General features: G+C 47.4%; 1 protein-coding gene across 3 annotated transcripts in view; it reads right to left on the bottom strand.

Moving 5' to 3' along the window:
- Window positions 1-27,302, bottom strand: part of LOC147102454 (hepatocyte nuclear factor 1-beta-like) — a 109,017-nt gene that overhangs the window by 31,259 nt on the left and 50,456 nt on the right. For 2 of the 3 annotated variants that reach the window (XM_085964919.1, XM_085964920.1), the window contains exons 5-8: window positions 10,757-10,876; window positions 9,137-9,297; window positions 6,188-6,329; window positions 2,345-2,539 (exon numbers count right to left, since the gene is read on the bottom strand). In XM_085964919.1, coding sequence (XP_085821045.1) covers window positions 2,345-2,539; window positions 6,188-6,329; window positions 9,137-9,297; window positions 10,757-10,876 — 618 coding nt within the window. The remainder of the gene's footprint in view (window positions 1-2,344; window positions 2,540-6,187; window positions 6,330-9,136; window positions 9,298-10,756; window positions 10,877-27,302) is intronic. The other variant, XM_085964921.1, reaches the window with a different exon arrangement.

The following is a 27,302-nucleotide window of genomic DNA, read 5'->3' as shown; positions in this document are numbered from 1 at the left end:
TTGCCAGGCAAACAAAACCCTTCTTATAAACAAGCTTTCCCCACTTCCATTTTATAAAAATCATTCTGCGAGATGTGGGCGTCGCTGGCAAGGCCAGCATTTATTGCCCATCCCTAATTGCCCTCGAGAAGGTGGTGGTGAGCCACCTTCTTGAACCGCTGCAGTCCATGTGGTGAAGGTACTCCCACAGAGCTGTTAGGTTAGGGAGTTCGAGGATTTTGACTCAGTGACGATGAAGGATCGGCGATATATTTCCAAACCAGGATGGTGCATGACTTCGGGGGGGGGGGGGGGGCGGTTAGGAGGCGATGGTGTTCTCATACACCTGCTGCCCTTGTCCTTCTAGGTGGTGGAGGTCGCGAGTTTGGGAGGTGCTGCTGAAGAAGCCTTGGCGAGTTGCTGCAGTGCATCTTGTAGAAAGTACACACTGCAGCCACGGTGCGCCGGTGATGTAGGGAGGAGTAGGATGAACCATAGAAGTTTACAACACAGGAGGCCATAAAAAATAAGAGGATGAAAAGGATGACAGGCAAACACAGGTCACGTGTTAAAATGTTTCTACTTTTGTATAATACTAGTAAATTGCCTGTGACTTTGCCTGCAGTTAGTTGATGAATATTTTTTATATACAAGATGGCGATGGAGCTGGGAGAGAGATTCCATGCCCTTGCTCCACAGAGCCACCTAGTGGCCACAGCATGCAACTACACTGTGACCACTGACGTGACAAAAGTGAATACAAAATATTGGCACAGCAATTTATAATTGTCAGTTATGATAAAAAGGTATATTTTAGGGTTAATATTACAAAATAAAGCTATGTTTGAGTAGCTTTATTGCTGTATTGGTTTAGGTCCCTGATCCTGCTGGCAGTCTGGGGGTTAATAGTTTCTCATAAGGATTTTATCAAGGTCACGATATAAATTTTAATTTCAAAATTAGAATTAGTAAAAAAAAATATATAGTACTAGTCAGGAGGTCGTGGGCCTGAGCCCCAGCACTGCCCCACGTTGGAGATTGGCTCTCTCAGTTTGTCTAATTTTTGGCTGGTTGGTGAGCCCTTCGCAAGATCGCATGGTAAAAGTCTGGGGCCTAGAAATTGAGTTTTGGCTTAGCCAGGGCTTTAGCGCCGGAAGTTAGTGCCGGCGCTAAGTCCCCCTGCGCGCGCCAAAAATTCAGCAGGGCCGCGCCCAAACGGCTGCCGGCGCTACTGAAGGGTCTTTGCGGCGGTAAATCGGCGCTAACTGCCGTTTCGCGCCGCAATTCCGGCGCTGCGGCACCCGATGCGGTGCGGCAGGCTCGGGAAGTGCAGGCCTCCTCCTTCCCTTAAGGAGGAGCTGCCTGCACCCGGCCGCGGCCCGCGAAAATCTTTTTAAAAATGAGCCCGGCACCTCGGACAAGTGCCGGGCTTGCTTCTGTTCCGGGGGAGGGGGGGGAAGTCCAGGGAGGGAGCTGCGGCCAGGCGGCCGGCGGGAAAGCGGCCGGCCGCCGCGGGGCCTTTAATGCGCCGGCGCAAAGACTTGTAAGACTCTGTTGCCAGAGTCTTAGTTGCGGCTGCCACGGGCGAGGCGGCCGCAACTGAATTTCGGCGCTGGGGCCCGTCGGCATGGCAACCGGGACGCTGCGCACACCGATGACGTCATTGGTGCCGGCGCAGCGCTACCGGTCTACCGCGGCGGAAGGGCCCCAGGCAATTTCGGCGCCGGCGCCAATTGCAGCGCTAGGCCCTCTAGCGCCACAAAATCGGCGCTAAGGGCACTCAATTTCTAGGCCTGGGTGTAGGAAGCCCTTTGGTCCATTTGCTTTCATCCTTCCAGAACACCAACCCTCCCTTTGTGGAAGAACACTGCTCTAATTTATCTTACAAAATGGCCACCAGCCTCATGCTTGTTCTCAAACGTGCTCATTTTCACACCCACTCCTCCCTCCGCCCACCCTCCCCCCCCAACCACCACCCCCAAGACCATCTCCAGGGCGAGTCTCTGAGTGGCCCTGATGGTGATCTTGAGGGAATCCATACTCGCAATAGTGCTGGAGACTCCATGGGAGAGAAAACCCATAACTTAACTTTGAGATTAGGGAGGTGGGGGGAATGCCGAGGCAGGAATGCAAAAAAAAAACCAAACCCAATATATTTTATTTCATTTAAGGATGATTAAAAAGCTCTGCAGCTTTTTTCCACCTGTGTGACTTCAGTTGGTAACTAGGCAAAAGACGTTGTGCGTTTGCGTAGATTTCGAACAGTTAATCATCCTACTTTCTATTACGCCGCAGAGGGGTTAGGCCCTCTTTTTATTGAGCACCCAACCTCCCACTCCAACCCCATGCCACCCGCCCGTCTTACTGTGAGAGTTTTGCAGCTGGGTCACCGTGGCCATGAAGGGTTGCTGTGACATGTGACTCTGAGACTGCTGCATGATTGGCTGCTGATGTGGACTGTGGAGCTGCTGGGAAAACTGCACGGGTTGTAAAGCTGCCAGGCTGCCCGCTGTGACGCTGTTTATAACAGGGACGCTCTGCCCTTGGGATGTGCTTATACCTGAAAATACAACAACAAAAAAACAGGAGAACATCAATACCCTGCACAAAAAACTTTTAATAAAGAAATCATTCAATTTGCACAATTCTTCTACTTCTTAGGCAGTCCCTCGGAACTGAGGATGATTAAAAATGAGTTCTCAGGTGACTGATAAGTCCAATGCGGGACCTACAGTCTCTGCCACAGGTGGGGCAGACAGTGGTTGAAGGGGTGGGTGGGTGGGCTGCTTGGATTGATGAATTATTTGATACTTAAAGGGAAACTTTAAAGTACCCCCCCCCCCTATTGTTCATCTATTCAAAAAAAAGGTACTCCTACGAGACTTCACCTTTAAGTGATAATAAATTGGCTGATGGGTAGGGCACAGTACTCATTAGAGGAGTTTGTCAGAGTGGGGGCAGGGGGGAGTACTGATTGAGGTGTCCCAGGGCTTGGTGCTGGGACCAATACTGTTTCTAATTTACATAAAGTATCAAGATTCAGAAACTCAATGCAAAGTCATCAGATTCGCAGCTAATTCAAAACTATAAGTGGCAGTGGAATCGGAAGAGGCAACTGAGAAATGAGTTGGACAGGTAAAGGAGTAGAATTAAGGGGGACACAGGTTCATGCTAGCAAAAAGACCATTTTGGGATTGATATCAGGAAGTTTTTCTTCGTACAAAGAGTGATTAACAAGCGCAATAGACTTCCAGATAGAGTAAATCCTGAAATAACAACAGAAAATGCTGGAAGCATTCAGCAGGCCAGGCAGCATCTGTGGAGAGAGAAACAGAGTTAACGTTTCAGGTCTGGGACCCTTCATCAGAACTGGAAAAAGCTGGAGATGTAACAGATATTAAGCAGGTGCAGAGACAGGGGGAGGGGTGGGGGGTTAGGAGGGGAGGAAGGAATAGAAAGAATATCCTGTACTTTTGTAAGAGGCAGGAAAGATAAAATGTTGCAAATGGGAATGGCAAAAATCATACTGCATGAAAAATGGGGGCAGGGATAATTATCTGAAATTGTTGAACTCAATGTTGAGTCCGGCAGACTGCAAAGTGCCCAATCAAAAGATGAGGTGCTGTTCCTCGAGCTTACGTTGAGCTTCATTGGAACAATGTAATAGGCCGAGGACAGAGAGATCAGAGTGGGAGTGAAGCGGTGAATTAAAGTGACAGGCGACCGGAAGCTCCGGGTCACCCGTACGGACTGAACGGAGGTGTTCCGCAAAGCGGTCGCCCAATCTGCGTTTGGTCTCCCCAATGTAGAGGAGACCGCATCGTGAGCAGCGAATACAGTATACTAAATTGCAGGAAGTACAAGTAAATCACCGTTTCACCTGGAAGGGGTGTTTGGGGCCCTGGTCAGTGGGAAGGGAGGAGGTAAAAGGGCATGTATCCTGGAATCATTTAACTAACAATCGGATGCTGCAATGGGGATTTCATTAGATGGATGGATGGATTGTGAAAGGCTGAATGGTCTCTGTGACACCCCTCACATTTACACCTTCAGAATTCATAGATGTTCTTGGGATGTGAGCAATCCTGACAAGGCCACACTTACTGCCACTCCTAGTTGCTCTATAACTGAATAGCTTGCTAGGCCACTTCAAAGGGAATTAAGAGTCACTCATGAAGTGTAGAATATAGTAGGCCAGATCAGGTCGGGGTGGCAGATTCTCTTCCCTGAAGGACAATTAGCGAACCAGTTGGGTTTTTATGGGAAACCGGTAACTCTTATGGTCATAACTGACCACTTTCACACGTTGCAATGAGTTGGGATCTGAACTCAGGCTCTACTGTGTTGCTAGTCGAGTACCATAACCACTACACGACCATACCATACCCCTACAACTGTAGTGTCTGTGCAAAACTGAGGAGGGGGTCTCTGCTTTGCTTGGGAGTCAGGTTGGGCCTTGACTCCTGATTTACGCTACAACTTCCTAGTACTGGTGCAAAGCAAGGTCATTTTGTGCCAACACTATAGATCTAGTGCAAATGCAGCCAAAATCATTCTTAACTGAAAAACACAGTTGTTAAAAATATTACTTTACATTCTTCCACATAATACTTTTTTAATAAAAGCAGGTTTTTGTTTTCTTTTGATTTTCTCCTCTCTTCTAAAGGCATGACTTGATGGGATATGAGGGTAGATTTAGTGAGGCGAGGCTCCTGGTGCAGAGGCCTGCTTGACAGGAGTGCGGTTCAGAGAATCGGGTGTGTTGACCTCCACGCTCAAGTCAAGCAAACCCCCCCCCACACCGGGATCGCAAATAATTCCTTGGGTGCCGGGAGCCCTCGGGCTACTTTCCCTCATGCGTGAGCCTGGGCAGTGAGTATCGGTAGTGTACTCAGCCATGGAAAGCCTCATAGCTGAGCACGATCCCGTTCTCTGCTGACATCCACACACGTGGACATTCCAGCGGGACGTCACTGGACAATGATCAGCAGCTGTCTGGCCTGATTGTTCTGCTTTCTTGTGCAGAGATGCTAATGCCAATTATATGGGTAAATTCAGTAGGATGGAGTTAGGGCTACAATACTGTATTGCCTGCCAGTGGGCTCAATATCCACCGTCTTCACCACTGGCGCACTAAGGCTGCACTATGCACTATGTACAGGATGCAGTGCAGCAAATCATCGAGGTTACTTTGACAGCACCTCCCGGCCCCTCGACCTCTACCGCTGAGAAGGACAAGAGCCACAACGTCATGGAAACACCATTATCTCCAGGTTCTCCTCCAAGTGACACACCATCATGACTTGGGCATATATATGGCCATTCCTTTATTGTTACTGGAATTCCCTCCCTAACACTATTGTGAGAGCACCATCACCGCAAGGACTGCAGCAGCTCAAGGTGAAGGCCCACCACCTTCTCCGGGCCACGAGGGACGGACAACAAATACAGCCTGGCCAGTGTCGCCCACATCCAGCAAACAAATCCCAGCGGAGAAGAAAATACACATACTCCTTTTCAGCACGGCTCCCCTCTTGGCACGGCTCAACTTCTAATGCCTCACCTAAAAGGTGTGCCCCTATTATATATATTTTTTGTCCACACCTTTGTTTTGTGCCCCCCCCTTTTTTTCTCTCCCACTTGGCAGCTGTCTCCCATTCTGCCAGCACATTTCACACCTCATCTAGAGCCATCTTTTGTCTCCACTAGTCCGATCACCATCTCGTCTGGTTTTGAATACCTCTTAATGTCTCTTCACTTCTCTTTTGTTCTCTCATCCCCATTTCCCAGCCCCCAAACTGGCCTTTTAATCTGTTTCATTTCCTGTGTTTTTTCAGTCCTGACGAAGGGTTTTGACCTGAAACGTTGACTCTATTTCTCTCTCCACGGATGTTGCCTGGCCTGCTGAGTTTTTCCAGCATTTTCTGTTGTTATTTCGGATTGCCAGCATCCGCAGTATTTTGCTATCGTAGGAGTCAACCTTTACGGCCTTACAGGTCTCTATGGCTCAGTGCCACACCACATAATGTATCCATTTTGCCGACGGAGCCATCAGGGGCACTGCCCTGTAGCAAATCCCCCATGAATACACATAAGCACACACTAACCCAGGTCTCCAGAACATTCTGGAACTCTCTCTGCAAAGCAAGAAAAGCAGGTGACTAAATGTCGCTCTGAATATAGCTAGTTGGTTGGAAAGAGGACGTACTTTGTGCTATCGCCATGACTCCCGAGAGGGGGTTGATGATGAGATTCTGCGTTTGTTGGTGATTGTGATGTGGAGGCTGTGACAAGCTGTGGATATTTGTCAACGTGCTGACTGGAGGCAGAGGTCCACCTGCGGCAGTGATCTAAACGGAGAGAAAAGGAAAAACCAGATCAGATACAACGGGAAAGCACCGACCTGCCCCAAAAGTGCCCAGTGCAGTGGCGTGTTTTCAGCCAGTGTGCAAAGGCGCATCATTAAATGGGTCAGCGCATCCGCATACAGTGGCGTGCATTACAAACCCTTTGCATTGTACAGTTCCTTTTCTTAGGGACACAAGGAGAAGGCTCTGGGTTTTGTCCCTGGCCACAATAGTGATTTTTATTGGAAATTGTACAGACTTGACAGGTTTCGCTAGCATCGTAACAAGGACTCGTGCCGTGAAGCAGCCCCTGAAAGTCATGAACCAGACATGGCACCTCACCAACCCTGTGTCATTATCCCCATCGAGTGCCATAAAACAAGCACAGACGGGATTACTCTCGTAAAGGGACTGGGACCAATGGTCTTTTCTGATCCTCTACATTTCCTACGTTCCTAAAAGGAAGCTTTAGGTTCCAAGGAACTTGTACCTGAAACATAAACACTCCTCCAGTGAACACCTCCCAGCACTAATTCATTCTCACCAGCTCCTCTACACAGGAAATGTAAAGTGCATTTACTGAGAGCAGCTACATACCAACAGCAAATAGTGCAAATCACCGTCAACTGGCAAATGGTTGCCAGCAACAATCTAACTGTGGTTAATGGCTGTCAGTGGAAAACATCCATTTCGAGAATTGTTTACACCATTTAGATGAAAGAGTAAAATTAAGTTAAGGCCTTGAACTAGCTTTCAAGGCTGACGGGGGGGGGGGGGGATTCTTGGTGAAAGGTCTGTGTTTAGAACGTTAACTTATCTTTTCTCTTTACATACTCATAGACTCATATAATTTCACAACATAGAAGGAAGCCATTTGGCCCATTGTGCCTGTGCTGGCCCTCTGACAGGGCGATCCACACAGTCCCATTCCCCTGCCTTTCCTTACAGCCTTTTCACATTTTTCTTTTTACCAAATATTTATCCACTTCCCTTTAAAAGGCATTGTAGATTAATTTGACAGTTGAAGTTTTGTATTCCGAGTGTCATCATCAATCACTATAAAAGGATGGGGTTTTGAGGGGGTTTTGGTGAGGGTGCGGGAAGAGTAAAAGAAAAACCTCTTCGTTTCCTTTTTCTCCCTTTCTCTCCTGAAGGTGGTGGCTCACGCTGGAGGTGTTTTCGACGAGCGCCAGTGGCCATTCTCTAGACAATGAGCAAGTCCCAGTTGCTCCTAATGACACTGCACCCCACAATGCTCCGGTTTTTGTCCCAGTAGAAAGGCATGCTCGCTCTGAAAAGCTCTGCACACCTCCATAAATAGAAAACTTTGCCCGTGATTCAGGTGGGCTTTGATGGAAAGCGCTCAGATATAGCTGGGCATTTGGTTGGATGGAACACTTTCGCTAGCAGAACTGGGAGAAGTGCCCACTCAAGGGGTTTGTCCCGTACATGGGATTTTGATGTCTGCGCATATACTTCCCGAATCGTTCTTTAGAAAATACATTTGAGGGCAGGCGCACTGAGGCAGCATGGTGGAGTTCCAGGCCACAGTGCCACAGGAACGTATGGTCGACGTAAAGCCCACATGATGAACACCTGATCCCAACCATGTCACCATGGAAGGCACTGAGCAGAGGTCTTAGCCCTTCCCTACTGATCGAGAGGGAGGAAAATGGAAAAGAGTCACTTCATTCATTCTCTGGTACTTCCTAACAGCCAGCTGTCTAACTGGGAGCTGGTCTCCAGCTCTTCCACTCAGCCAAGTGTGACATGTGGTGTGGAGACCATAATGGAAGACACCAACAAGATTGAAATAAGTAGGAAAATGTGACTGAGGTAAATCGAGAAGTGGGGCTTGGTTGGCACTATACTACGGATTTAAAAGACAGTAGATTGAAGGAGCAAGGGAAGCTTAGAGAGGTAAAGAGTTCCACTGTTTGGAAATGGTTAGAGTAGGAGGCTGTACAATTGGATGGAAAGGTAAAAAGAAAGACTTGCATTTCTATAGCACCTTTCATGACCACTGGATGTCCCAAACCACTTTACAGCCAATGCAGTACTTTTGAAGTGTAGTCACTGTTGTAATGTAGGAAACGCACCAGCCAATTTGGGCACAGCAAGCACCCACAAACAGCGATGTGATAATGACCAGATAATCTGATTTTTAGTGATGTTAATTGAGGGATAAATGTTGGCCGGGACACCGGGGAGAACTCCCCTGCTCTTCTTCGAAATAGTGCCGTAGGATCTTTTACGTCCACCTGAGAGAGCAGACGGGGGCCTCCTACTGAGCCACAGAGAGGTAGAAAGAAAGGGAAGTAGAAAGAAAGAAAGTAAAAGCCCTTATTGTGTGCTTTATCACATCCCATAGCACTTCACATACAATGAATTCGTTTTGAAGTGCATTGACTGTTGTTATGTAGGCAATGCTGGGGAGGGGGAATGTCAAATAAACCAAGTGAAAAATGAAATAAATGAGCTTATTATCAATGTGAATGTTGCCAATGATAACAAATAGTGTCACGCCCAGAATACAACTTTAAAATGTATTTAATCAATAAATTGAAAAGGTTTCTTTGTCAGTTTAATTGGTTGAGTGCAGAATTTGCACCTTTAGTGCCATGCAGGCTAAGGGTTACAGCACTGCCTTTCAGTCCTAACTTAGTTTGGATTCCAGACCTTCTTTTCCTACAATGCTCTCATTGTTTTGTACGAGCCTGTCCGCCATTAAAAAAAAAGACTTGTTTGCTTTGCCTTCTCAGACTCTTATCTTATCAGCATTGCAGTTACAATGGTGCAGGTGTACTCACCATTTTGCCATCAGGTGACAGCAGACTGTGGCCTGGGTCCAGGTTTGCTGGCGAGACTTGCTGTAAAACTGTTTGGCTTGTTACCATGGCACTGTTACCATGGTGGCTGACTGCTGTGGAAGAGGAGACCTCGCTGGTACCTTGCTGGCCATACCGCACTCCTGTTGCAAAAAAAAGTGAATTAAAAAAGTCAAATATACTGAGATGGATTGAATTGTATTTCAGCCTCTGAAACGACAAGGTCCAAACTGAGAGCAAACTAAAAGAACGCATGAAGTAAACACTGACATGGTGGTGGGGGCAAAGGTGAAAGGTCTCAGGTGTGTTTGAGCATGTCAGTCAATATACTGTCTGCTTTCCCAGTAAGTGGCAGGACAAGAAGACCAACAGAATTGGGCGCAAAAGTAGATGTGATAAGAACATCAAATCATGACACATGTCACAGGAGGCATTTAACTTTATAATGGAGAAAAAAAAACAAGGCGATAAAGCTAAATACAATTAAGAATTTCAGCCTTTGCCGGTTTTCATCTGTTAAAAAATAATTTTCCCTTTTTCTTTTTTAAGTTGCACTATGTGATCAAATCTAGATGCAATCCCGACTCAAGCAAACTCAAAAGGAATTGCCTGATGTAACTTATGACAAAGCTCTGATTTTCTTTGAAAGTGTTGGACACCGCTCCCCCAGCCCCCTCCGCCCACCATTAACCATGAAGAGGAAACCATCTGCAATGGTGGTCAGTCATATGGAAGGCCATCTGACACGTCAACCTGACAGATGGGCAAACCTCCATGTTGCTGTTGATGATTGGCCGACCGGCCTGGCTTATTAATAGTACGTGGAAGGATAGACCTGTTACTGCGACCTGGGATTTTTCCCACTCAGCTCCAGATAATCCCGCAAGCCAATGCCTTGATTGGAAGGGTGGACCTAATGGACAAGCAGTCGGAAGTGTACAAGTGCCTTGTGTTGGTAAGCTGCTTAGTTTTGGCTGGTTAAACTCCTACAGCACCCCATGTGCATATTTGGGTGTCCCTAATACTTGACTCTTGCCAACCTGTGCCTAAACTCCCTTGGTTTGGTTGAGTGGAGTGGAGCCCCTAAGGGAAGAGAGCGTGCACTCCATATGGGCTAAACAGAATCAGTGTAGCTTTCTCAGGGGTTAAAGACACATCTGACCAAAAGAAATCTGCTGTGTCACACTAAACAGGATTAAGCACAACACAAATTAACATCACGTCAGATCATGTGTCCAGAAAGCACTTGTGAGCAGGAAGTGCCAGTGAACAGGAAGTGCTTGTGAGCAGAGTACTGTCCATGTTAGTGAAGCAGCTGCTTTAAACCCTGCACTCCTGAATCAACAAGAGATAAAGTTAGCAACAAACTCCAGGACTGCTGTTTTTTAACCATGAATTGTGGAGGAAGAGGAGTCTCTCCCATGTCCAACTTGAGTATGGGGGAGGGGTCAGAGGGCGAGGGGTTGGGGTTGAGAGTCTCTCCCAGTATGACGGTTACTGAGTCCGACTCTCAAGACTGCCCAAGGTTTCCCTCGGTTGGGCGAGTTTTTGTTAGTGAGGCGTAACAACTCGAGAAAATAAAAGCACTACTGCCCGGCTCACCCTGACTGAGTAGCACCTCCTGCCAGCTTGCCATGTTGGGGCACTGATGGTTGTGGAGATGTTCATAGCCAAGAGCACCTTGACTTCCTTCATGAAGGAAGATACCGGGCAGCGAGTGGCCTACGAGGGAAGAAAGGGAAGAAAATGTGGAGAAAAGAAAGATAAACAAAATGGAAAAATAAATTTGACAAAAAACATGGACAGACAACAACAAATTGCATTTCTGTAGTGCCCCCTCCTATGCAGGAACGAAAGAACGTGCATTGATATAGAACCTTTCACATCCTCAGGACTACCCAAAGCGCTTCTTAGCCAATTAAGCACTTTTGAAATGCAGTCACCGTTGTAAAGTAGGCAAACGTGACAGTCAATGATTGCATTGCATTGTCCCACAAACAGCAGTGGGATGAATGACCAGATAATCTGTTATAGGTTTTGGTTGCAGGATAAATATTGGCCAGGATAGGGATAAACTCCCTTGCTCGCCTTCAAAAAGTGCCACGGGATCTTTTGTGTTGACCTAGAGAGGGCAGATGGGGCCTCCATTCAACGTCTCAACTAAAAAGGCAGCACCTCCAAGAGTTGCTGCGCTCCCACGGCGCTGCACTGAAGCGTCAGCCTAGATTATGTGCTCCAAATCTTGGGAGGGGGGGCTTGAACCCACAACCTGCTGACTCAGAGACAGAGGTGCGACCCACCGGGCCAAGACCAACACCTAAGGAATATGACTAAGGAGAAAGGAAACAGTAGATACTAAGCAGGAGGGAAAAAGAGAAAAGAGGAGCGGGTTAGAGAGGGTGGAGCAGAGGCACAGTCAGAGAGAAGGTTTTTCAAAGCAGGGAGGGAGGGGACAAGGCAGAGGAACCAAGACAGAGAGTTCCAGAGGACAGGAACAGAATGGCTAAAAAATAGAACATTTTGAGTTACAAACCATTTCCACTATGAAAAATGAGCTCATTTATCGTAACTTGTGTTATTTATGATTAATAAATCTGTTGAGTCGTCACTTGATCATAGTCCCTTGAAAGCAGTCTTTCAGTGACAATGAAAACAAGACCCGTTTACAGCTGGAAGTTTGCCAACACGAACAGCTCACTCATGTCCAGGGCAAACATTGTGCAATGCCGGGGTGACGGTATTATTGAATATATCACTGTAACTGTTGTCACTGTATTTCACAGTTGCCAACTTCCTTCATATTTCCGATATTGTAATGCTTGTTTGCTCTTTCAGCAACTCCTTCTGTAAGCTGCTCAGATCTCGCAGAAATAATAACAAAGATGCGTGAGAGTGATTTGCTACTTTACTGAAAGTGTTTGCGGCCTTTGGCTCCCTACGTGGCTCCGTGGATAAATGCACCACCAACTGAGCATTTCGGAGCTTGCTCTGAGTTAGCTGATCCTAACTACAATTGGCTCCAATGCGAGGGAGGGAGAATGAAAGAAAGAGAGAGAGAGAGAAAGAAAGAGAGAGAGAGAGAAAGAAAGGAAGCAAGCAAGAAAGAAAGAAAGAATGAAAGGAAGTAAAGAAGGAAGGAAAGAAGGAAGGAAAGAAGGAAAGAAAGAAGGGAAGAAAGAAAGAAAGATATGCATTTCTATAGCACCTTTCACGGCCACCGGACATCCCAAAGCGCTTTACAGCCAATGAAGTACTTTTTGAAGTGTGGTCACTGTTGTAATGTAGGAAATGCGCCAGCCAATTTGCGTACAGCAAGCTCCCACAAACAGCAGTGTGATAATGACCAGATCATCTGTTTTATTGATATTGATTGAGGGATAAATATTGGCCCAGGACACCGGGGATATCTCCCCTGCTCTTCTTTGAAATAGTGCCAGGGGATCTTTTACGTCCACCCGAGAAAGCAGGTGGGGCCTCGGTTTAATGTCTCACCCAAAAGACGGCACCTCCACAAAAAGTTAGCATGCAGGTACAGCAAGTAATCAAAAAGGCAAATGGAATGTTGGCCTTTATTGCAAGGGGGGTTGGAGTATAAAAGCAGGGAAGTCCTGCTACAACTGTACAGGGTATTGGTGAGACCACACCTGGAGTACTGCGTACCGTTTTGGTCTTATTTAAGGAAGGATATACTTGCATTGGAGGCATTTCAGAGATGATTCACTCGGTTAATTCCAGAGATGAGGGGGTTGACTTATGAGGAAAGGTTGAGCAGGCTGGGCCGATACTCATTGGAATTTAGAAGAATGAGAGGTGATCTTATTGAAACATATAAAATACTGAGGGGGCTCGACAAGGTAGATGCAGAGAGGATGTTTCACCTCGTGGGGAAATCTAGAACTAGGGGGGCACAGTTTTAGAATAAAGGGTCGCCCATTTAGAACTGAGATGAGGAGGAATTTCTTCTCTCAGAGGGTCGTAAATCTGTGGAATTCTCTGCCCCAGAGAGCCGTGGAGGCTGGGTCATTAAATACATTGAAGGTGGAGATAGACAGATTTTTGCAAGATAAGGGAGTGAAGGGTTATGGGGAGCGGGCGGGGAAGTGGCTTTGAGCCCAAGATCAGCCATGATCTTATTGAATGGCGGAGCAGGCTCGAGGGGCCAAGTGGCCTATTCCTGCTCCTATTTCTTATGTTCTTATGTTCTCCGACAGTGCAGCACTTCTTCAGCACTGCACTGGAGTGTCAGCCTAGATTTATGTGCTCAACTGTCTAGAGCGGGACTTGAACCCACAACCTTCTGACTCAGAGGTCAGGGTGCTACCCACTGAAAACAGCTCCTGATTGCTATCCAGGGATTTTTCACTATCGAGGCTCATGCACAAATAATGGACAATTCAGTGAGATTCCAGAGGGCTGTGGAACTCTATACCCCTGCTGGGCCAGGGCTTCAGGAGAGGAGAGGAGAAAGTTAGAATAAAATATTTTTGCAGTCATAAGAACATAAGAAATAGGAGCTGGAGTAGGCCATTCGGCCCTTCGAGCTTGCTCCGCCATTCAATGAGATCATGGCTGATCTTCTGCCTCAACGCCATTCACTGGCCCTATCGCCATATCCCTTGATGCCTTTACTAGTCAGAAATCTATCGACTTCTGTTTTGAATATACCCAATGACTGAACCTCCACGGCCCTCTGGGGTAGAGAATTCCAAAGATTCACCATCCTCTGTGAAGAAATTTCTTCTCATCTCAGTCCTGAATGGCCTACCCTTTATCCTGAGGCTGTGGCCCTCGGTTCTAGACTCCCCAGCCAAGGGAAACATTCTCGACCTTGTTAAAGTTATGAAGGTTTAATTAATTGACCAAATGGGGCAACACAGCACAATGTGCAATGCCACGGAGTGGCCAGATGTGGGCTCACAACCTTGGTCTTCTCCCATACCCTGCTGAGTGCCTGATCTCGGTTGCAGGGAGGCACCGATTGGAGACCAAGTGCTATCCCGAAGGTGGGGAGGAAATACTGGAGGGATAATCCTCACCAGGCCACTCTCGATAACCAAATAGTGGCTGGTTCAGGGGAGCAATAGGCAAGGACTCAAGAACAGATGCCCCATCCCCCTTCTCTCCAGCTTCTCTCCTGGCCAGAGTCAGTGAGTAGACCAGTGAAAAGTGGGGAGAAATAACGGGATTCACATCTTCACAGAAAGACAACGGACTAGTCTGAATAGCCCACAGGATTTTTATTAGTGCAAAGCAATATTAGGGTGGCTTTGCATGAATAACTGAAAAATATTGCATTCGAAAAGAATGTTTCTATGATGTCTCTACACATAGTGGCCAAAGCAACTCTTCAATCATTACAGGAAACTTTCGTTCTATCCACCAGCAAAATTCAGGAGTCGGTTCAGATAAGTTTTTTTACTTTTCGTTGCTTTTTTTCTCCAGTCGTGGCTCTGCAAGCGTCTAGCTGAAGCTGTTGCTTAGCTACAGAGATGCTTGCAAGCTGCGCTGACTGTTTTGAAGCTGTTGCTAAGCAACAGGGTTTGTTGCTTCAGACGGAGCTCAGAAGCTCCGTATGTTTTAACATTAGCGCTGGTTTCTCCGGCAGTTTTGATGGGCCGGCACCAGCTCGGTCCCGTCAGTGCCGGATACCAGAAAGTTTCCTGTATTAAATTGAATAGAAAACCTATGAAGATTTGGGCTATAAAGGGTTGTTAGGCCTATTGATGCTTCCCCCTAGCCAATAAATAGTGTGACCTTGTTCGCCTCTCTCCCCAACAACACTTAACTCCTGAAGCAGCAAAACAGTGAAGGGGGGAAACAAGCCTGTGACCAACTTCAATAAAAACTCTCCCTGATTCCAAAGGCAATGAAGCAACTCCAGCAGACCATGATTGCCCATGATGCATCACTAGCCAAACATAACTAACCCAATACAAAAAGAAAATACTGCAGATGCTGGAAATCTGAAATAAAAACAGAAAATGCTGGAGATACTCAGCAGGTCAGGCAGTCACTTTAATTCACCGCACCACTCCCACTCAGACCTCACTGTCCTCGGCCTCTTGCATTGTTCCACTGAAGCTCAGCGGAAGCTCGAGGAACAGCACCTCATCTTTCGATTAGGCACTTTACAGCCTTCTGGACTCAACATAGAGTTCAACAATTTCAGATCATAACCTCAGCCCCTATCATATATATATTTTTCATCCACACTTTTTGTCTGTGTCTTTTTTTCTTCTCTCCCACATGGCAGCTGTCTTTCATTCTGCCAGCGCAATTCACACTTCATCTAGAGCCATCCTTTGTTTCTTAACCTGTTCTATTACCATCTCCTTTTGCCTTGAATATCTAATGTCTCTTAACCTCTCCTGCCTTCTATCCTATCACAGGCCTTCCCTTTTGTTCTTTCATCCCCTCCCCCCTTTCCCAGCCCCTGCACTTCCTTAAAAATCTGTTCCATTTCCTGCTTTTTTCCAGTTCTGACGAAAGGTCATCGACCTGAAACGTTAACTCTGTTTCTCTCTTCACAGATGCTGCCTGACCTGCTGAGTATCTCCAGCATTTTCTGTTTTTATAACTAACCCAATGTCCTACTCCCTCAGGAAATTGTCAAGTCTCTTCTTAAAGGGCTGCAGCCCAGCCTTGTTTACCGCATCCACCAATCATATTAATATAACTGACATGAATCAGTCATTCATGAAAGAAAGACTTATGAAATAATACTGAGCGGCCTATGGGTGGCGCTGTCCAGGGAGAGTATAAATACTCGGGCACGGGCCCAGCTTGCGCAGGACATTCTTAACAGGAACTAGTAAAGGACACAACTAGACCTCCATGTTGTAAAACAGTTGATTAAAGCTTTGTTTAACGCTTAGACCAAGTGCCTAGTAGTTTTCTTACGTCAATAGCCATGGCAGATTAATTATTAATTTTCTGACGTGATGGTTAGCTGCTCAAATCAACATCATTAGGATATTAGAATGGAGGCGTTTGATTAAAGGAGTGGAGAAGTAACAGCTTTTGAGTGCATTCTATGATCTTATGATAATGACCAAAAATAATTTTTGTCGAAGCGTCCGTGAAGGTTCATCAATTTTCCATGTAAACACAGTAGTGGACTGTGTTTCCCAGTCTTTAACCCAAGCCCATGCTGCAGTGGTTTGCCTTGTAAACATCAGCAAGACAATAAAACACTTAACTGGTTCTGTTGCTCAGTGGCCAAACAATGGTCCAGAGCCCAATAAAAAGCCTTTATTTTACAACTCAGCCTCCTGTAAAACTGTCAAAAGGAGGAAAGTCCATTCTTGCATTGGCCATTAACAGTATCTTACATGAATGCTTGTGAAGTCCTTGTTTTCAAACCCTAGCTCTGTAATCTCCTTCAGCCCCACAACCCTCCAAGATATCTGTGCTCCTCTAATTCTGCCCTCTTGCGCATCCTTGATTTTAATCACTCCACCATTGGTGGCCGTGCCTTCTGTTGCCTAGGCCCTAAGTTCTGGAATTCCCTCCCTAAACCTCTTCGTCTCTCTACCTTTCTTTCCTCCTTTAAGGCACTCCTTAAAACCTACCTCTTTGACCAAGCTTTTGGTCACCTGCCCTAATTTCTCCTCATGTGGCTCGGTGTCAAATTTTGTTTTATAACACTCCTGTGAAGTGCCTTGGGATGTTTTACTACGTTAAAGGCGCTATATAAATACAAGTTGTTGTTGTAACTTTTTAAACCTGAGTTTTCTCCCTTACATTCCTGAAGGCACTGACTGATGCCAGAGTTCAGTTCCACAGGTGTTGGCGCCCTTCTGTACTTTCCCAAGTAACCATTCCAAACTGCACAGTGAGCCTGATCCTATCCTCACCTGATATCCATATAGATGCACCTTCCATCAGGAGTCACTGGGTACTGGATCACTGAATCACAGAATCACAGAATCACAACAGTGCAGATAGAGGCCATTTCGGCCCATCGAGCCTGCACCGACACATATCCCACCCGATCCCCGTAACCCCTACACCAACACATATCCCACCCTATCCCCGTAACCCCACATATTTAATCCCCCTAACACTAAGGGTCAATTTATCATAGCCAATCATCCTAACCCGCACATCTTTGGACTGTGGGAGGAAACCGGAGCACCCGGAGAAAACCCACGCAAACACGGGGAGAATGTGCCCCTGTTCAAACCAGGTAACCTAGTGACTGAACCTGGTACATTTTCTTTGAAATGAATTTGCACGGTGCATTGATAATTGTGCTGGTCATTTGCGGTTTTGCCACTTTCCACTCTTTGAAGGTAGTTCTTCCAGGACTTTTTGATCAAGTCTTCTTCAGGTCTCATTTCATCGGCCGGGAAAGCTAAAATCAGCAAGATCTTTGAGGGCTCAAGGCAGTAAGTCAAAACATCCTGGGAGAATATTGTCATAAAATACTGCAAAACAAAAATAAGGTGAAAATCCATCTTTCACGCTAACACCTAAAAGACACGAGGTGCTTTGTGATATAGTAATATCATAATAATTATAATATATATAATTATAAATCTTTCATAGGGTTCACACTTCCTATCCATAAGCCTTACTTCCGTTTGTCACGATTTTTGGTAACACTTTTTTAGCAACATTTACCATTGTAAATTGCTATATCAACACTTCCCATTCAATTTTGCTATGTCAACTGTAACAATGTATTTGCAAGCCTTGGCCACTAGGTGGCTCCATGGAGCACTTTTTCCTAAGTCTCTCTCCCACCTCCATTGCCATCTTGTGCATAAAAAATGTTTGTATTCACCAACTGACCATGGACAATACCATGGGAAACTTAACAGTAATGTATTAAAGGTTTTGCATATAGTACGCACTTCCTGTAAGTCACACTTACTTCCTATAACACTTTTCCCATCTTACTTTGTTGTAACACTGTCGTAAAATACCATATCCTGCGACTCACCATGGGCAATGCCATGGCAGATCCACTGGTAATATATTAAAAGTCTTGTGTATAGTGTGCGTTTCTTGTAAGTGTCACATTTACTTCCTGTAACACTTTCTCCATCATGTCCCTATTATTATAGAACATTATAGCTTCCAACTCACAGTGCCACATATATAGAAAAACGTCTTGCATCTAATGCGTGTCTGTCACACTGCAGGCATCACAATTCAAACTGTCGTATGTTGTTTTCCTTGAATAAAGACCAGGCATTTCACTGGATCCGGAAATTTGCAATCAAATTAGCAATTGCCAGGCGATTGACCTCCATTTGCCGGGGAGGACATGAGCAGTGGCTTTAAAGGGACAGGCCAGATTAGCAGCTAAACATCACGATTGCGCTCCAGACCTGAGACTACAAGTTTAGGGCCCAGCCAATCTCTCAGGGACAGCAATGCCGGTCACTCCCATAAGTGCCAAGTGTCTTATGTTTAGGCACATGCCCATACTACTCGATGGCTAACTATATGACAGCGTAAGCCAGGGGCTGTAACAGTAAGTGTCCCCTTGTCATCTGAGGTGGATATTCTTCTTGTTAGCACTCCCGCTTCCTTCATTCCTTCAAAGATGGACCCAGTAAACACTTGGTAAGATCATAGAAACATAGAAGATAGGAGCAGGAGTAGGCCATTCGGCCCTTCGAGCCTGCTCCGCCATTCAACGAGATCATGGCTGATCATCCAAACCCTAGCACCCGGTCCCTACACCGACAGCCATCCCACCCAAGCCCTATCCCCGCGTATTTAATCCCCCCTAACACTAAAGGCCAATTTTTATCATGGCCAATCAACCTAACCCGCACATCTTTGGACTGTGGGAGGAAACCGGAGCACCCAGAGGAAACCCACGCAAACACGGGGAGAATGTGCAAACTCCACACAGACAGTCACCCGAGGCCGGATTTGAACCCGGGTCCCTGGCGCTGTGAGGCAACAGTGCTAACCACTATGCCACCGTGCTGCCCGTTAGGCTAGAAGCCAACCGTTAAGTGCTTTCTTCAACAGCGAGTGAACAAAAAGAGCAACGGTTATGATCAGACAACTTGTCCTCAAGTAATTATACAAAATAATGAATTCGGCACACTTCCATACATTGGTAGGTTTCTTTGCTTCACTTACACAAAGTAAATCCTAACTACTTTCCTGCATTCTAACCTTCGAGTAGCCTCTGCTGGGCCTGAATGTATTTGCTGCATTCCGTTTTAAATAACCTGACTGGCTGCCTGTGTCTCTGGGGGAATTTTAACATGAAAAAATGTGTGGGTTGGAGGCGGGGTGGAAGTTAAAGTTTAAAAAATCTAAATCTCGACCCCAACCCACCTCCAACCCACCCCACTTTCAACTTTTACTCAGGCGGCATGAGGGTGGGCAGACAACCTGTTGCCAGGAGGCGGGTTGGCATTTTAAATATGGTAATGAGGCCCTGAAGCCTCTGCTTTAACCTGCTGTGCAGGTCTTACTGCGACCGGCCAGGGATCCCGGGCCTCAGGATTCCCGGCAGCTCCAGCGAGGCGAGTACAGCCTCGGGGAACAGGAGTGCTTCCTCCCGGCCCCCCAAGCTCACCCACCAGCAGCCTGCCCCACACAAACACTACCCCCTGGGTCGGTGATTGAACTCACCCTGGGGGCCGGGGATCGGACCCCCCGGGGATCGAACTCACCCCCTGGGGGATCGGGGATCGAACTCACCCTGGGGGCCGGGGATCGGACACCCCGGGGATCGAACTCACCCTGGGGGCTGGGGATCGAACTCACCCCGGGGATCGAACTCACCCCCTGGTGGCCGGGGATCGAACTCACCCTGGGGATCGAACTCACCCTGGGGGCCGGGGATCGGAACCCCTGGGGGTTGAACTCACCCTGGGGGCCGGGGATCGAACTCACCCCCTGGGGGATCGGGGATCGAACTCACCCTGGGGGCCGGGGATCGGACCCCCCGGGGATCGAACTCACCCCCCGGGTCGGTGATCGAACTCACCCTGGGGGCCGGGGATCGGATCCCCCGGGGATTGAACTCACCCCCTGGGAGCCGGGGATCAAACTCCCCCTGGGGTCAGGAATCGGACACCTTCCCCCCACCCCTGGGATCAAACTCACCCCCAGGGTCAGAGATCGGATCGCCCGGAATCGAACTCACCCCCGGGGTCGGGAATCGGACACCCCGGGGATCGAACTCACCCTGGGGGCTGGGGATCGAACTCACCCCGGGGATCGAACTCACCCCCTGGGGGCCGGGGATCGAACTCACCCCGGGGATCGAACTCACCCTGGGGGCCGGGGATCGGACCCCCTGGGGGTTGAACTCATCCTGGGGGCCGGGGATCGGACCCCCCGGGGATCGAACTCACCCCCTGGGGGATCGGGGATCGAACTCACCCTGGGGGCCGGGGATCAGACCCCCCTGGGGATCGAACTCACCCCCCGGGTCGTTGATCGAACTCACCCTGGGGGCCGGGGATCGGATCCCCCGGGGATCGAACTCACCCCCTGGGGGATCGGGGATCGAACTCACCCTGGGGGCCGGGGATCGGACCCCCTGGGGATTGAACTCACCCCCTGGGGGCCGGGGATCAAACTCCCCCTGGGGTCAGGAATCGGACACCTTCCCCCCACCCCTGGGATCGAACTCACCCCCAGGGTCAGAGATCGGATCGCCCGGAATCGAACTCACCCTGGGGGTCGGGGATCGGACCCCCCCGGGGATTGAACTCCCCTTGGGGGCCGGGGATCGGATCCCCTGGGATCGAACTCACCCCCGGGGTCAGGAATCGGACCCCCCGGATCAAACTCACCCCCAGGGTCGGGGATCGGTTCCCCCCCCCCACCCCCCGGGCTTGGAACCCCCCCCAACCCCGGACCCCACACTTACCTGTTGCTATGGCATCCTGTCCAGCCAGCGTTCCTCGCCCGACTGGAAGGCAGCCTGTCAATCAGGCTAGCTTTCAGGCGGTGAACCTGCCCATGATGTCACACGCACGCTGTGTTAAAACTCCACAGTGTGCGGGGAAACCCGGACCTCTGGGTTTCCAGTGGTGTACCAGCCACACCCCCGCCCCCCCCGGGCCCCAGGCGGGTCGGAAACTTCAGCCCGCTGTATCTGCTTTTTAAAAATAAATTCGCTCTGTACACAACCAAAAGGGATCAGAGACTTCCCAACATAATGGTTGCAAGGGCTTTATTAATTGCTGAGACAGGCTAACCAATTGCTTATTATTTACAGTTGAAGTGGAAACAGCATTAGAGTTTTGCTCATTAGCATTTTAACCAGCTATTGTATCAGTGCCCTTTTTTAAACTTGTGAACAGACTATCCTTTAAAACTCAACACTTGAATCAAACTATTTTTCCAAATTGTTTCCTTGGAAAAATGGTCAAAAAATCCTGAAACACGACAACCTTGATTAAAGTAGTGGACAAAGGAATATAACACAAACACAAATGGGTAACGAGATCAGTACAAAGATCAGATAGAGCAACTTCAAACCCAAGAACGCCAAAGTAGTGTAACTGTGTGACTACCACTCAAAATAGTTACATTTGAAGCAGTTTGATTTCCATTTAGCTTTTCAGAAAGCTGGCGCATTTTAAATAAATGCAACAAAGAAGACAATAACATTTTCCCAGCTTCCAGATCTCAAATCTTAAATCTTGTAAAGTCAATGTTGCAAACACTGTCTTTGGACATGCGTAAGCAGTTATTGGTGGCTTTCTGCAGGGTCCAGGTAAGTCAATAGATCACTGGGATTTAATCAACACTGTGCAAACAGTGAGAAACCTATCGATGCAGATATCCAGGAAGAAAATAATTTGGCCAAAATAAAAAGGCAAAGCTCTGTACAGTCTTCACAAATCCCTTGTGATTTTGTTACGTTTCCTCATAAACTTTCAGCAAAGGCTCTTTAAAAATAGACTGCTGATATTTGCTCTGGCTTGCTCTTCATGAACATTGCTCTGTGCTGCAGAAACAGCGCTCAGCTACCAAGAGTCTGACCGAGAAATGGGACCAGAAACCTTTGCTGTATGTCAGCATTTACTACAAGAAAGGAGGCCAGAAACCTTTCGAGGCAGAGGCTGAATCTTAAAATGGACCACTCGTGGCAATCTTCCGACTCATGCTCATTTCATTTAAATTTAAACATAATCTTAAAATTAGAGCCAGGCCATTGAGGAGTGAAATCAGGAAGCACCTTTTCACACAAAGGGTAGTGGAAATCTGGAAAACTCCCCCCCCCCCCACCCCGCCACCCCCAAAGGCGGCGGATGCTGTGGGACAACTGCAGCTTTCAGGATTGAGATTGACAGATTATTGTGAGGTAAGGGTATCAAGGGACATGAAGCAAAGGCGGGTAAATAGGGTTGAGGTACAGATCAGCCATGATCTAAACTGAATGGGGGAGCAGGCTCGGCAGGGGGTGCGGCGACGGGGGGGGTGCTGTGTGGCCTCCTGCTCCTGTTTCCTGTAAAGTTAGCAAATCCAAATTAAAAATAAAATCTTTTCAGGGTAAAGCTTACTCAAGAAAATATGATTTACAGTGAAAACCGTTTGAAGAGCCCTAACCCTAAATGCATTATTAAAAAAAAACTTGTGTCGGTTGCGCACTTTCCATCCACCCACCTTACTTCCTGTTGTTGTGACTTTTGGTCATGTTGACTTTTATGTCAACATATGCCATTGTGAATTGCTATGTCAACTGTCACTGTGTAGTTGCAAACTCTGGCCACTAGGTGGCTCTGTGAAGTGAGTTTCTGAAGTCTCTTTTCCCAACTCTGTTGCCATCTTATTTCAAAACAAAGCTTCTGACTGCCTAAAGCAGACTCCAAATCACCAGTAAATTTTGTTGCACCTCAAATATTTGGCACTTGTCGAACTTTCCTCAGGTTGACAGATCTCACACGGAGACAACATCAGACAACCTTTCAAGCCAGTCACTAAACTTTGCCAACCTGCAACGCAACCCTTCATGAACTAAGCGCTCCAGGAACTTCCACTCCCTTTCATTACTTCCTATTGAATACCATTTTCACAACCTTTGTTTAAATGAGTTGTATTATCTTGAAAATGTGCCAGACACCAGGAGGTATAACAACAGAAAACGCTGGAAACACTCAGCAGGCCAGGCAGCTTCCGTGGAGAGAGAAACAGGGTTAACGTTTCAGGTCTGGGACCCTTCTTCAGACCTGAAACGTTGACTCTGTTTCTCTCTCCACGGATGCTGCCTGGCCTGCTGAGTGTTTCCAGCATTCTCTGTTGTTATTTCAGATTTCCAGCATCCGCAGTATTTTGCTATTTTACCAGGAGGTATAAGCTCATTAGACAAAGACTGACTTTATCCATGAGTTCAGAAGGCAATCGAGTCCACCTCTGCTAGAATTGATATTTTGCATTCTCCATCCACTTCACTTCAATGAGTTCTTCTTGTCCAGATGGTCCTGCTCCTTTGGCCTGAACTAATTTTGCGGTAATGTGCTACCGTTTCACTTTTGCTCCATTTCAGGCCATGCCATCCTTCTTCTGGTACTGCTGATGGACCACTCATCTTGAATGTCCACACTGATTTTAGATTTATGTCTATCGCCAAATTTGATAGCAATCTGCATGGTACAACCTGAGGCGGGCGTGATCTGGTTCTAATGTGTCAGCCATGACTCAGTGGGTAGCACTCTCGCCTCACAGTCAGAAAGGTCGTGGGTTCATAGTCCCAGAGACCTGAGCACATAATCTAGGCTGACACTCCCAGTGCAGTGTTGAGGGAGTGCAGCACTGTCGGAGGTGCCGTCTTTCGGATTAGACGTTAAACCGAGCCTGCGTTTTCCCCCTCAGGTGGGCATAAACGATCCCGCGACACTATTTCGAAGAAGAGCAGGGGAGTTCTCCCCGGTGTCCTGGCCAATATTTATCCCTCAATCAGCATCACAAAAACAAATTATTTGGTCATTATCACATTGTTTGTGGGAGCTTTCTGTGCACAAATTGGTTGCCACGTTACAACAGTGACTACCCTTCAGAAAAGTACTTCATTGGCTGTAAAGCACTTTGGAACATCCTGAGGATGTGAAAAGCGCTATATAAATGCAAGTCTTTCTTTTAATACTAGCCAATTTCACAGGTAGACGCTCCCTTCCCTGTTTATAAGTGTGTTATTTTGTTAACTGTCACAGTAACAAACTCCTGTGCTATGTCCTATTTTAGTTTTTTTGCAGTACGATTACATTTACAACACCTCAATGGTGCCTTGTTGTAGAATATCGCTTCTGAGATAACACAAGATCCAAGGATAAAGATATGAAAAGAATAGGGATTGTATTTACCTCTTTTTCTTATAAAGGTTAATAACCCCATTTTAGTTGAATTTAACTGCTGCCAATCAAAGTGCAACATGAATTCAATATTGAGAGCAACAGAAAATCACACTGCAGCCACAACAATGCGCATTTCATACTTCTCAAGCAACTAACAAGCTGTAGAACTGACAGCGGAGATAAAAATGGGGCTAATACAGCTGTGCAGTTCACAAAACTGAAGGAAAACAAATGGTACTGTAAAATTTTGGAGAGGCCTATTTTTGCGCACCAGGACTTGGAGTCCCTGTCACACAGTTTATTTTTTAAAAGGAAATTGGTGGGGTAATTTTCACTGTCACCGCCTGGAGTAGCAACCTGGCGGAACGGATTGCCATTGTAGAACCCGCCCAATGTAGAACCCGCCCATTGTAGAACCCGCCCATTGTAGAACCCGCCCATTGTAGAACCCGCCCATTGTAGAACCCGCCCAATGTAGAACCCGCCCATTGTAGAACCCGCCCATTGTACAACCCGCCCATTGTACAACCCGCCCATTGTACAACCCGCCCAATGTAGAACCCGCCCATTGTACAACCCGCCCATTGTACAACCCGCCCAATGTAGAACCCGCCCATTGTACAACCCGCCCATTGTACAACCCGCCCAATGTAGAACCCGCCCATTGTAGAACCCGCCCATTGTACAACCCGCCCATTGTACAACCCGCCCAATGTAGAACCCGCCCATTGTACAACCCGCCCATTGTACAACCCGCCCATTGTACAACCCGCCCATTGTACAACCCGCCCATTGTACAACCCGCCCAATGTAGAACCCGCCCATTGTAGAACCCGCCCATTGTACAACCCGCCCAATGTAGAACCCGCCCATTGTACAACCCGCCCATTGTACAACCCGCCCAATGTAGAACCCGCCCATTGTACAACCCGCCCATTGTACAACCCGCCCATTGTACAACCCGCCCATTGTACAACCCGCCCATTGTAGAACCCGCCCATTGTAGAACCCGCCCATTGTAGAACCCGCCCAATGTAGAACCCGCCCATTGTACAACCCGCCCAATGTAGAACCCGCCCATTGTAGAACCCGCCCATTGTAGAACCCGCCCATTGTAGAACCCGCCCATTGTACAACCCGCCCAATGTAGAACCCGCCCATTGTAGAACCCGCCCATTGTACAACCCGCCCATTGTACAACCCGCCCATTGTACAACCCGCCCAATGTAGAACCCGCCCATTGTACAACCCGCCCATTGTACAACCCGCCCATTGTACAACCCGCCCAATGTAGAACCCGCCCATTGTACAACCCGCCCATTGTACAACCCGCCCATTGTACAACCCGCCCATTGTAGAACCCGCCCATTGTAGAATCGTTCATTTTAGAATCCGCCCAATTCTCATCTCATCATTTTCAATGGGATGACAACTGGCCATGAGTTTTTTTTAAGCTGAGGAACAGACAACAGTATACTGCATGGAAATCAAGGTTCCCTACAATAAGGACCTAGGAGGAGATCTGGACTAGAGCACCAAGGTGAGAATATTGCCCTAATGTAGCAACAGAGGACAACTATGAATACGAATGGAACGGTCTTTGTGGTTATCGAGGGGAGATGAGGAGAATATTTTTGATGCAGCAAGGTGTTATGGTCGGGAATGCGCTGCCTGAAAGGGTGGTGGAAGCAGTCACATTCAAAGGGAAATTGGATAAATACTTGAAAAGGAAACATTTGCAGGGCTATGGGGAAAGAGCAGGGGAGTGGGACTAATTGCACAGCTCTTTCAGACAGCCGGCACAGGCACGATGGGCCGAATGGCCTCCTTCTGTACTGTAAGATTCTATGATTCTAGATTGATGCAAATACACAGGGGTTGGATACAGATACAACAACAACTTGCATTTATATAGCGCCTTTAACATAGTAAAAACATTCCAAGGAGCTACACAGGAGCGTTATCAGACAAAATGTGACGCTGAGCCACATAAGGAGATATTAGGACAGGTGACCAAAAGCTGGGTCAAAGCAGGTGCTAAATCTTACCGCCTTAATATGGGGATGAAGGACATGTGTGATATGTATGAAATTAAAGCTGTTCTTAGTAGATAGATGCAAACAATACTGTATTTACACAGCAAAATATTAATTAGATTGGGAGTAGGAAGGTAAAACAATTTAAAATAGAAGTCTGGTACAAATGACATTACACAAGGCATGGAGTTAATGACAAGGAAACCACCCTGAAACTCACACACAACTCTATATTGTGAAACTTGAGTTTCCTGTTCCCCAATGAGGCACTGCTGCAAAGCTAAAGAATCCAGCAAAATATCTACGTTCCAACGTTCTGAGCTCTTGGTGACTCATTACTGACACAGGAGTAGATTACTCTATTTTTACTCCCCTTGTCCAGTCTCTTTCCACCTACATCCGTGACTCTTCCGACGCCCTCCGCCACTTTAACAGTTTCCAGTTTCCTGGCCCCAACCGCCTCCTTTTCACTGGACGTCCAATCCCTCTACACCTCCATCCCCCACCAGGACGGCCTGAGGGCGCTCCATTTCTTCCCTGAACAGAGGCCCAACTAGTCCCCATCCACCACCACCCTCCTCCGCCTGGCTGAACTTGTACTTTCATTGAACAACTTCTCCTTTGACTCCACTCACTTCCTCCAAATTAAAGGTGTTGCTATGGGAACCCGCATGGGTCCTAGCTATGCCTGCCTTTTCGTGGGATATGTGGAACATTCTTTGTTCCAGTACTACTCAGGTCCCCTCCCTCACCTTTTTTCTGGTACATTGATGACTATATCGGTGCCGTTTCCTGCTCTCGCCCTGAACTTGAAAATTTCATTCA

The sequence above is a fragment of the Somniosus microcephalus genome, chromosome 22, assembly GCF_052327205.1.
Source record: "Somniosus microcephalus isolate GS21.2 chromosome 22, FLI_Smic_1.0, whole genome shotgun sequence".
In the NCBI taxonomy this organism is placed as follows: domain Eukaryota; kingdom Metazoa; phylum Chordata; class Chondrichthyes; order Squaliformes; family Somniosidae; genus Somniosus; species Somniosus microcephalus.
The sequence above is the reverse complement of the archived record's forward strand: the minus strand, read 5'-3'. Positions and strand labels throughout refer to the sequence as shown.